At 45.0% G+C, this 9476-nt stretch overlaps 1 protein-coding gene across 1 annotated transcript; it reads left to right on the top strand.

The window, feature by feature from the left end:
- The first annotated feature begins 570 nt into the window (after positions 1-570).
- Positions 571-8973, top strand: LOC147890195 (S-adenosyl-L-methionine-dependent methyltransferases superfamily protein). Its single transcript, XM_087390630.1, has 3 exons — positions 571-1398; positions 7629-7876; positions 8260-8973. The coding sequence occupies exons 1-3, from the start codon at positions 953-955 to the stop codon at positions 8577-8579; spliced, it is 1014 nt and encodes a 337-aa protein (XP_087246756.1). The 5' UTR covers positions 571-952; the 3' UTR covers positions 8580-8973.
- Positions 8974-9476: the final 503 nt, after the last annotated feature.

The raw sequence follows: 9476 nt of genomic DNA, 5'->3' as shown, positions 1-9476 counted from the left end.
CAGCCAAGCTCCCCCACACATAAAAAATGGAGAACAGGGCGGGGAGAGCATTGAATGCCCTCCACCACCACCTTTAGTCTGCAGCGCTGTGTAAGGCTCTTGTGCTCGCTAGCCCCCATTCTCTCCTCCAATTCGCCCTTTCTTTACGAAGGGTCCATATGCAGGTAGGTGTGTAACTGGCCTGAACCTGGCATTTTAGCTAGGTGTGACCACCTAGTGGCCATCTCCAAAAGGTGGTGTGAAAAGCTGACGTCCTACAAAAGAATTTTTCCAGCACATGAAGGCCGTCCACTCCATGGCCAACTCGTCCAACTTCTACACGATTACACCAATCACACACGTTGGTGACATAAATTAGGAGCCTGATGATGATGATGACCACCGGCTCTGTGAACCACCACACTTAGCCGGCTGTGTGAACCACCACACTTAGAGACCACCCTCCAATTATATTGGGTGGCGAACCCACTCTTAGAGGGCATTCCCATGGAGTAGAATTCTTTGGCCGAGTTTTATGGAAAGCGTGAATATAGTCTCCCAGCCAAAAAATTTGCAGCTCCCCTAAAGCGTGAAAATCACAATACGGAAGTATCGGATTATTTCTTCCAGGGCATCGATGGGAGCAGAAGAAGCTGTGAAAATCTCAGACGGAAGGAAGAAGCAAAGATTGAGTGGTTCTTTTGTAGACATGACATTTTAAAGCCGGGAAAAAAAGCTCCGACAGGTGAAGTTGATGCGGGAATGCTCGCATAGAGGCATTCCCTGGGCGACCGACCTCCAAGTGTATTGGGTAGTGACCTCCAAGTCCAATGGGTAGTGTGAACCTAACCTGAGACACATTCCCGGCTTGGGAATTTAAAGACCGAGGTCAAATTTTGAATCTATCAAATTTTCAAAATAGATAAAGCATTACCTTCTTGCAGAGTGCAGTGCTGTGTAAGCTCATGCAGGGATGTTGGCCTGCCCTGTCGAGCAGAGATCATCTGTTCGCTGTATTCAAGAAGGAGACCTCGTTATAGTTTATGAAAGGCATGACCGTATGAAGGGTGTCACCGTTCGTAGCGGTGTAGAATTGCAGAACCGGTTTGGTGTTTTCGCCCACTCGGATTGGATCGGGAAGCCCTTTGGTTGCAAGGTTGTGGGCAAGTCAGGTGGCTTTGTCTATCTGCTCGCTCCCACTCCGGAGCTTTGGACCTGTGTACTCAGCCACAGGACTCAGATACTCTACCTTGCAGACATCAGCTTCATCATTTCGTATCTGGAACTCCGTCCTGGTAATCTGGTGCTAGAATCCGGGACCGGCAGTGGCTCTCTCACTACTTCCTTGGCCCGTGCAATCGCACCTACTGGGCACGTCTATACATTTGACTTCCATGAGCAGCGCGCAACTTCTGCAAGGTTCGTTTCTTGCCCGATTTGTCTGAGATCTCCAAGTTTGAATATAAATGTGTTTGTTTGAAGACGTGAGGAATATAATCAGTTCCTTGGCTGTTCCTTTGGGATATGTCGAATGTTTTTTCATGGGTAGTTTGCTACTAGTCGGAAATGTGAGGAAGCAACATGGAATGTTTGAGTTATAAATAGCAGAGTTCTCTTTCCTGTTCTAGTCACCCAAATCCTTAGCTTGTGGGAAGCCATTGTCCACCCCATTGTGGACCCATGAGCATAAGGATCGAGGTTTGTGACTCCGAAAATGTTCATTGCAGATCATTTTATCAAAGTGACTTATCTTTGGGCATGAATTACCATTCCCTAGAGCAAATTGAGAAGTGCATAGCTCAAGCAGGTTCTTCTTATCATGTCCACAATTTACTATAGCTCATAACTCTGGATGTGATGCAGCAAATGTTTTTCTGTGGAGGGATTCAAGGAGAAGCCAAAGACTCTGGGGCTGATTTCAAACAAGTGTTTAGAGAGGAGATCCTTCAACCCGAAGATGATTTTGATCTCATCACGAAGTTTAGAACTTGAATGGGACAGGATATCATTCGATACCTACGTGATAGGTTATATGGACCTTCAATCCAAAGCCTCATATATGGATCCTACCACCTTGTGTGGCTTTTCATAAATGGATTGGCAAAAGAACACAAAGTACAAGTGAAGAACAACTGAAACAAAAACTTTGAGGATGCAATTAGATATGCCTTGAAGATCTATGATGATACTATGGCAAAGGGGAGTTCTTCACAAAAAACTCGGCCTACCACGAATTTTGAGCATAAGACCTTTAGGTGAAAGGGGCATTTCGGACCTCCTAGGGCTACATAGACTCAAGCCTTGAGTCCTTCATAGACTCCGGGTGTGGCAATTGCAGAGCGCTCGAAGAAGGCCAAACAAACCCTTCAGTATGTAAAGGAAGGATGATGCTTCCTTTACAGATTACCAAAATCGTGTTGACTTGGCGAGACCGAGAGCAGATGCTTTTACAGCATCAACAGTTTCTCATGGCCTGCTGTCTGTTCCTCTCCTCAATCGGAGTTATTGGTGTGAGTCCTTCATCTGCTTAGGGGTCTTCCACCCTAAAGCGTATTATGATGGACTATCCTTCTGCAGTACCCACAGCAGATAGTTCTTCATCATCATGCGGTCCTTGTCTCCCATCTCCCAGCACAGCTCAGTGGACTATTTTGCACAGCTCAGACAGTGGCTTCCCTTGGGACTACCAGTCTAGGGGACCATTCAGTTTCCACAGTAGCTACATGTAGTTCCTCAAGCTCTTCCAACCATGGGGTAAGTGCAACCATTTCCACAGCCAGCTCTCAAGGGTTTTCCATTCCTGGGGCCAGCTAAGCTGAGTCAGCATGCCTAGTAGATGATGAGCCTCTTGGGTCTCTAGAGACCACCCTTGGGGATCATTCGTTCACAACAGCTTATTCTCTTGGGGTTCCCACTCGAGGGGTTCATTCAGTTAGAATAGTTCAATCGGATGGGGCTTTCACTCGTCCAGCAGCTTCATCATATCCAGTTAGTTCCTATGGGTCTTTCACCCAGGGAGCTCAGTCAGCTGGATCAGCTTTATGAGGGAAGCAGATAGTTTTCATAATTATGAGTTATGGGTCTTCCATCCTTGGAGACATCTCAGACCTATCCATACTTGCCATAGATGAGCCTCTTGGGTCTACCACTCGAGGGGGATTCTAGCTCCCCTAGTTAGTTCCCTTGGGGCTCCCACCCAAGGGGACACCCTAGATGCAGTAGACAGGGGTCATGGGTCTTCCATCCATTAGGCCTCTTCATCCACTATAGTTTCACCTTAGGAGCTCAATTGGCCACATCAGCTTTAGTCGGCATGACTTACATTTCACCTTCTCACCAGGAGTGTTTAGGACTAGTGGACTCAGTTTCCAGTCCCATTGGCCTTGATGCTCAACAGGAGAGGGCGTCTCAGGAGTTTGCCAGACCAGTGTCAAGCCTAGCAGGAGGGACTACCCTCATAGCTGGAGTAGCAGGTGTGGCTATCAGCAGTACGGAGGTTGATGATTCCTCAACTGTCCATGAGGAAAGTCATGCAGTTCCCTCAACTCTTTAGGGAGGCAGCAGTTGCAGTATCAGTCAGCAGCGAGGTTGATGAGGCCTTCCCATTACTGTGTTGTTCACTCCGGGAGATTTGTCATACAGTGTCCTCTCCATCAGATCGCGAGCCACCAGTAGTAGCAGTGACCAGTGTCTACATCGGCAGTTCCCTTGGTGATGACAATAGTTCGGTTGATTCATCAGAGGTGTGCTCATCGGCTGTACTAGTTCCTCAACTTCAGGGGGGATAGCCTCAGTCCCAGTATCCCTTCAGGAAGAAGCTATGCCATCCTTCTCTCAGTCCTTTCGAGAGGCATACCAGTCACTCATTGCAATAGAGGTGTTCTCTGCAGTTCCAGGCATCTCACAGGCCTCAGGCAGCATCCCATTCAGTAGATTCATTAGGGGGGTGCCTAGCAGCTCCTTCCTTTGGGAGCATCCAGAACAATCTAACCCTTGCAGAATTGCTCTTCAATGCTAGTCGCCTCTCAACTCCTGGGGAGACATCTACAGTTCCACCTCTCTTGGAGTTTCTCAGAGAGCCAACTACAGTTTCAGTATCTCCTGGCATCAATTAGGTTGTTCGGGAGACATTTACATCCATAGTTTCAGATTCTTAGAGGGTGGCAGAATTTTTTCCCTCAGCAATTATCATGCCAGCAGAGGAGGAAAGTGTATTCTGGCTTTCCCTCACTGTAGTAATGCAGACAGCAGTACATTAGTTTCCAGGATTGCATGTGCGTATTTTAGAGTTTCTAGGTTTTTATTTTGCGTTACCTAGCCTCAACGACTTTGTCATCACCCTGGTAGTTCATGGAGTAGCATCAACATTTCTATGTCGGTGGATCTTCTGCAGTGGGGAGGGTGCATGCCAGCAATTGGTAGCCCATTTCATGCCATTAGCTGTCTATAAGTGAAGTGACTCCACATTAGCAGCCCAGTCAATCGTCACCAGTTCACGAGGCCAGCATGCAGTTCATATTTCCAAGAGCCTATTAGAATGCCATATCACCTGAGGATGAGGAGTTCACTGTAATACCGTGGTGGGATGGCTGGCCTCAGCAGTAGTATCGGTTCTTAGGAGATTTTATTGAGCCGTCGTCTTATCATAGCAGAGCATTCGTGCCTCAGCCTCTTGGAGTGGTACCAGTTCAGTCCCAGTGCCAGACTGTTATTCCCCCGTTCTTTGGGAGGACAGTCAAGTTTCAAGCAGCAGTTGGTGGTCATCATGATCACATTCGCTTGGCAGATTCACTCAGTCTCTCAGTAGCTGCCATCAGCCAGAAGTTAAGCAGGAGGGAATGTCACATGCACCCCTGCACTAGGAGCATTGTGACACATAGGCTAACCGAGTGAGGCATGAGCTGGGGGGGTCCATTCCCATTTCTCAAAGTCACAAGCCACGGTGTAGCAGTTTGGGTTGCCAGGGCAAAGGGTTGCGAGGTTTCCACCTAGCAACAAGTTTGGGGAATGTCACATGCAGTAGGGTAAAGCCCAGGTTGCAGTGACAATTGGCTGCCTTGCCAACAAATTGCAGCTCCCTATGCAGCATATATGGTAGGGGCCTCGAAAGGGCAGCAACAGGCCTTGTAAGTGGGCTGGGGGAGGTACCTTTTATAGGCGACCTCAACCCCCTCTAGGTCGGCTGCTAGGGCTGAGTAAACAGCCTGACCAGCTCACCCAACAAGCCAATTGGTTGGTCAGCCAGTTAGGGGTGGTTGGGTCGGCCAAAATAGGCCCTTCCAGCCCCTATATAAAGAGGGCCTTGCCCATCATTTTGGCACTCAGCTCCTAGCCTCCAGTAGTGTCTCCTAGCCAGCATCTAATCGAGGTTTGGTGTCCATTCTCCGGCAGCATAGCTCCATCTCCCCATGTCACAGGTAGGGGAGTGGTCTTAGTGCAGTTTTGTATGCCGATTTGTCAATCATGTACAACAGTAGTCAGGGAATTTATGCCACCAATATGAATAAAGCAGTGTACTATAGTTAGGAAGCTATCTGGTGTATATCATGCTTGAGTTCTTCCTTGTACGTTCATTGATTTTCCGCACAGCTAGCCCTTGCGTTTTACGAATGCATAGATGCATGGTTGAAGCGGTGGTAGGTACACTTTCCTTCCATCCCCTTTCCGATGCTTTGAAAATACAAATGGTGCGAGGGCTGTTTAAAGGCAAGGTGATTTTGATGTCCCACTTTGTCCTCTTGTAAACCCTTTGAACTTATAAATATGATGGCAAGTTCTGAGTATGAAGTGTATAAATGTGTGTTATGTACTTTTGCATCTGCAGGTAATAATGTGAATGAATCTTCTAAGTCGTATGCATGGGAAACATGCGCACTTGCTGAAATAAAAACAGAATTTGGTGATGTGTTTCCATCTGAGCTGTCACTTAGTTTACCATCTGTTAGGATGGTAGATCATCGGATAGAGTTACTTCCAAGAGCTCAGCCTACAAGCATGGCACCTTACAGGATGTGCCTTATGGAGATATCTTTGCAGTTGGAATATCTACGCCTGGGGTAAATTAGGAAAAATAAATCTCACTGGGATGCTCCGGTGTTATTGAAGCACAAAAAGGACGGAAGTTGGAGAATATGCATCAATTATAAAAAATTGAATAAAGTCATAATGAAGAAACGATATTCCCTTCCTAGAAGAGATGACTTGATTGATAGGCTGCAAGGAGTTGCCTATTTTACGAAGATTGACCTTCGTACTGGCTACCACCAGGTCTCTTGTGATGTTTGGATTCGAGGTATACAGCTAGATGCAGCTAAAGGCACGAGAATCTATTAGGAGTGCTCAGGATAGAGCACAAATTTATGCTGATAGGTGGCGTTTTCCCATGTGGTATACTCAAATACAAAAGGATTCAAAGACATTATGGGCAGAGTTGGTACAAAAGTTATCCCCTAGGTATGCGGATCCGTCTTAATCTTGAAAAAGATTAATGAGGTTGCATATAAACTAGAATTGCCTGCACATGTAGAAGTGCACCCACTCTTTCATGTCAATTGTCTGAAAGAGGTGCTGGGGGCTGTTAGCTGGGTTCTCCAGAAACAGGCTGGTATCTTTATGACAGCCAGGTTGCTTCTTTGTACTTACCATTATTAGCTCCTTTCAGAAGATTTTTTTGTATGGTGTTTTTCAAGCATTAATAGAAACTTTCTTTTCTCTGGGAAAAAAAAGACGTGAAGGAAACTTAGGAATAAGTTACGTCCACATGGAAGATAGGTTTGAGGACTCAACTTGGGAATCGATTGCTAGCTTTTAGAAGAACTTTTCCATTTTGTGTAAGAGTGAGCACTTGAAAGAGGAGAAGAATGTTATGTATCTGGATACTAATCCTCGGATTAGTGGACTTAATCCACAAGGTTAGGGGGACCTTGGGATTAAGGGAAGCACACTAATGTGGGACTAGATGCCTCGAACCCTAGCAAAGGGCCAGTTGGGTATATTTAGCCAAGACACTTTCCATAAAGAGGGACGCTCTTCTATATAAGAGTGGCCAAGGCTATTGTGTTTGTATTTAGTGTATACCCAACACTGAATGTCTGCTTGAGCCTAGACTCCTGCCTCTACATGGCGGATCATGAGATACTCTGCTGGAGGTTCCTTGTGGAGGGTTCTCGTGGTATGGGACACCAAAGCTATGGGCATTGCATTGTGGGAGTCTGATCTCTAGCCCACGTGCTCAGGGGTGGCTGGGAGGTGAGGCGCCTGCTGATCTTTATCATGTTGTGCTGATTGTGTTTGGACTGTCTTTAGGGTTAGATCCTTGTGGGAATGCAACATTATGATGTCTGAAAAAATCCATGAGCGATCTCAAAGGTTTGATTTTTTGTCTGTTCTCAGTTTAGGGAAAGATTAATAAGATGTGAGTCTCACTTTTAGATGATATTAGGCAATTACAATTGCTCATTTTGGGTGGGGTTAATGAAAATTTCCTGGCCAAGATAAATCCCAATGTTTATTTTATAACAAATTCTGTATCACCCTCCCATGGAAACGATCTCACAAATATGTTCATGTTCTGCAATGGTGCAATGTTTGTTGTTTTGGGAATGAGGAACAGGATAACCCTGTAAAACATTTTTTCTTGTGTTTGCCAGGCAGGACTTCGAAAGAAATGGTTTGACTGGGCTTGTTACAGTGGAGGTACGAGACATTCAAGGACAAGGGTTTCCCAATGAATTTGCTGGGAAAATAGATGCTATATTTCTTGATCTTCCGCAGCCCTGGTTAGCAATATCATCTGTTGCAAGAATGTTACGCTGCAATGGAGGTTTCTGCTCATTTTCCCCATGCATCGAGCAGGTGCAACAAACCTGTGAGGCTCTTCAGAATCAGGATTTCACAGGTCTGTATCTAGAGTTTCACAGAGTACCCTTTTTTATCGCTTTATGTAGAAGTTCTGAAGACTAAAGCCTTGGTTCGTATGGGCAGTGCCTTGAAACCTATGTTGTAAACTACATAGATTTCTATTGCCTTAGGTCAATTTGAATGCCTTGATTAATGATGTGAGACACCAGGAGCATAGTCTCTCTCTCTCTCTCTCTCTCTCTCTCTCTCTCTCTCTCTCTCGGTTCATACATACATACATATGTGTGTGTGTGCGTTCGCGTGCACCTGTGTCTTTTCAAAGATTCTTCAAGGTATTTTGGCAGAGATTTTTATCCTGTTTGTGTTCTGGTCAGTTATTTTTGTGCAGTGGTTATTCATCTCTTGAGTTCTGTGTATCAGATGTTCGTACCTTTGAGGTTCTTCTTCGAAAATATGAAGTACATGAAGTATCTCTTATGCAAATGAAACAGGAAAGTGCCGTGGACGGTAACAGGAATGAGTTGTTGTCGCCCCCCCACAAGAAGCCTTGTCCAGATACTTCTCAAGATGGGAGGTCAAGTAGGTTTGGTAACCCACATGATCCTGAGGATTTGAAAGTACAATGTGAAAATGATGCAAATCCAAGGACCACAAAAAAGTCAGGGTCTTTCATGGCAAGACCTGTTTCAGATGTACGAGGCCACACTGGGTATCTCACATTTGCTCTGTGTTCAACTTAAACTTTCTGGTATAAAGAAAGCATATCTTATGAACTTCTGCAGAAAAAGATTCAAGTGGTTTTTTGGATTGCTTCTCTTCTTGGAGAACTCACACATTTTTGACTTTAAGTTTTACCTCCTTGTAATCATCCTCCTGTGCATGAAGATAAATGTGATGCCTGGGTTGGATGAAGCCGGACTGTGGTGAAGCTGCTCCAGCTTAATGCTGGATTGATTATTAAGATAGAGGTCATCTTTTTGTCCAATTTAATGTTGATTGGGACGTTTTTGCAATCAAGGTTGGGAAAAAACAGACCAATTGAACTGACAGAAGTACTCAGAGCCTCTCCTGCTATGGATAAAATAGTTCACGATTCACTCCTAACAATGCGTAGAAGTTTTGATTTAGTTTCCTTATATATATAGACAGGAGCATCGATTTGTTTATCTTTCTTGTCCATTGATGTCTTTGGAGTATTTAATCAGCCATGTTTAGCAATACATGCTAATGGACTTATCCTCATGTGTCTCAATGTTTTAGGCTAATGATCCCCCATTTTATTATCCAGATAGCCTAATAAGGGCTCTATTGAAAAGATTAAGAAAAGCTAAAAGCTTAAGTAGAAGTGAGTCATGGTTTTAAAGGTCGTGTCCATCAGCTTGTTTCTTCACATGTTGGTCATCTGCTCTACGTTGCTTTTGATGAGGGAGATAAAGTATTTGTAAAGAGTGCTGTAATTGTTAACTAGGACACCAAGAGTCAAATTGCATGCTTGTTTTGAGAATCGGATTATGAGAGCTCTAGTAATGTAGTTATGAATGAGCTGAGTTGAGGTGTTGGTATGCCTCTAGCATGGTGTTAGCCAATCTTTTGTAATCTTCTACAATGCTGGTCATCCTACAAGCTCATTAGTTGGT

Source organism: Dipteris shenzhenensis, chromosome 19, assembly GCF_047967505.1.
Source record: "Dipteris shenzhenensis isolate YYH24624 ecotype China chromosome 19, Dip_SZ_1.0, whole genome shotgun sequence".
Taxonomy (NCBI): Eukaryota; Viridiplantae; Streptophyta; class Polypodiopsida; order Gleicheniales; family Dipteridaceae; genus Dipteris; species Dipteris shenzhenensis.
Note: the sequence above shows the minus strand (reverse complement) of the source record. Positions and strands in the feature narration are given on the sequence as shown.